At 64.3% G+C, this 926-nt stretch overlaps 1 protein-coding gene across 1 annotated transcript in view; it reads right to left on the bottom strand.

Moving 5' to 3' along the window:
• Positions 1-4: 4 nt before the first annotated feature.
• Positions 5-926, bottom strand: part of KIAA1644 (KIAA1644 ortholog) — a gene marked incomplete at its 3' end in the record, with an annotated part of 12,767 nt that continues 11,845 nt past the window's right edge. The window contains exon 6 of the mRNA XM_006775988.2: positions 5-170. Coding sequence (XP_006776051.2) covers positions 5-170 — 166 coding nt within the window. The remainder of the gene's footprint in view (positions 171-926) is intronic.

Here is a 926-nt window from a genome sequence, read left to right as displayed (position 1 = left end):
TCCCCCACCGCTGCTGCTCCTGTTTCATCCACCGTCCGTGGACGCCCCACCGCGTCAGGTAAACCTTGCAAATGTCATAGTTCATCGCCGAGTAATACAGGAGATCCAGGACCAGCAGCATCAGCACGAAGAAGCCGTAGATCCACACGCCCAGGAGGGCAGTGTAGTTGCTGGGGAGAGAAGGAGGAGGCTGAGGGGGGCGCTCGGCCGGCGCTCAGCCAGGTGATGGGCGGCGCTGGTGAGAGAGCACGGCATCTCGGGGTCCCAGAGCGGAGGGGCCGAGAGGAGTCCTGGTTCCTCTCCTCATGCCCACCCTCCACCTCCTCTCCCCGCCCCCCCCCCCGGCCCTGTCTGCCTCCTCTCAGATGCTGGTCCTCTGCCCCGGGCCCTGTCCCAGCTGAGGCAGCCCCCACACCCCAAGTGCTTAGCTGGAGGGGAGCGGGGAGAGGCCTTCCCCGCACTGTGAAGCCTTCGACCAGAGTGTGGAAACCTGGGAAGCCGTCCAATGTTCCCTTTTGGAAGGAATCCTCAGTTGCCATTTGGGGTTCCCAGGATGGGGTGGACCCTGCCTTCACCCTCATGCCCCCACATGGGTGCCACTCACAGTCCTGCCAGCGGTCTCTGTGGATGCCCCCTGCTTGCCCACCCCAGGGCCTTGGCTCATGCCATCCCCACCTCCTGGGATACCAGCTCCTCCCCATCTTACTGGGCCCAGGGCAAGTGCAGGAAGTCTGTTGTCTTAGGGCAAACCGACCCAAGTTCCAGAGCTGTGCCCCCTACCCCTCAACACTCACACTGGGCCACCTCACTCCCCCACATGCCATGGAACTCGCCGGCACCCACCTGGGCCAGGCCCCTTCCAGCCTGCCCCAGGTCTCCCCACTTCTCAGAAGCCCAGGAAACAGGGTATCAGCTTGGCCGCCCTC

This window comes from Myotis davidii, unplaced genomic scaffold (genome assembly GCF_000327345.1).
Source record: "Myotis davidii unplaced genomic scaffold, ASM32734v1 scaffold428, whole genome shotgun sequence".
Classification (NCBI taxonomy): Eukaryota; Metazoa; Chordata; class Mammalia; order Chiroptera; family Vespertilionidae; genus Myotis; species Myotis davidii.
The sequence above is the reverse complement of the archived record's forward strand: the minus strand, read 5'-3'. Positions and strand labels throughout refer to the sequence as shown.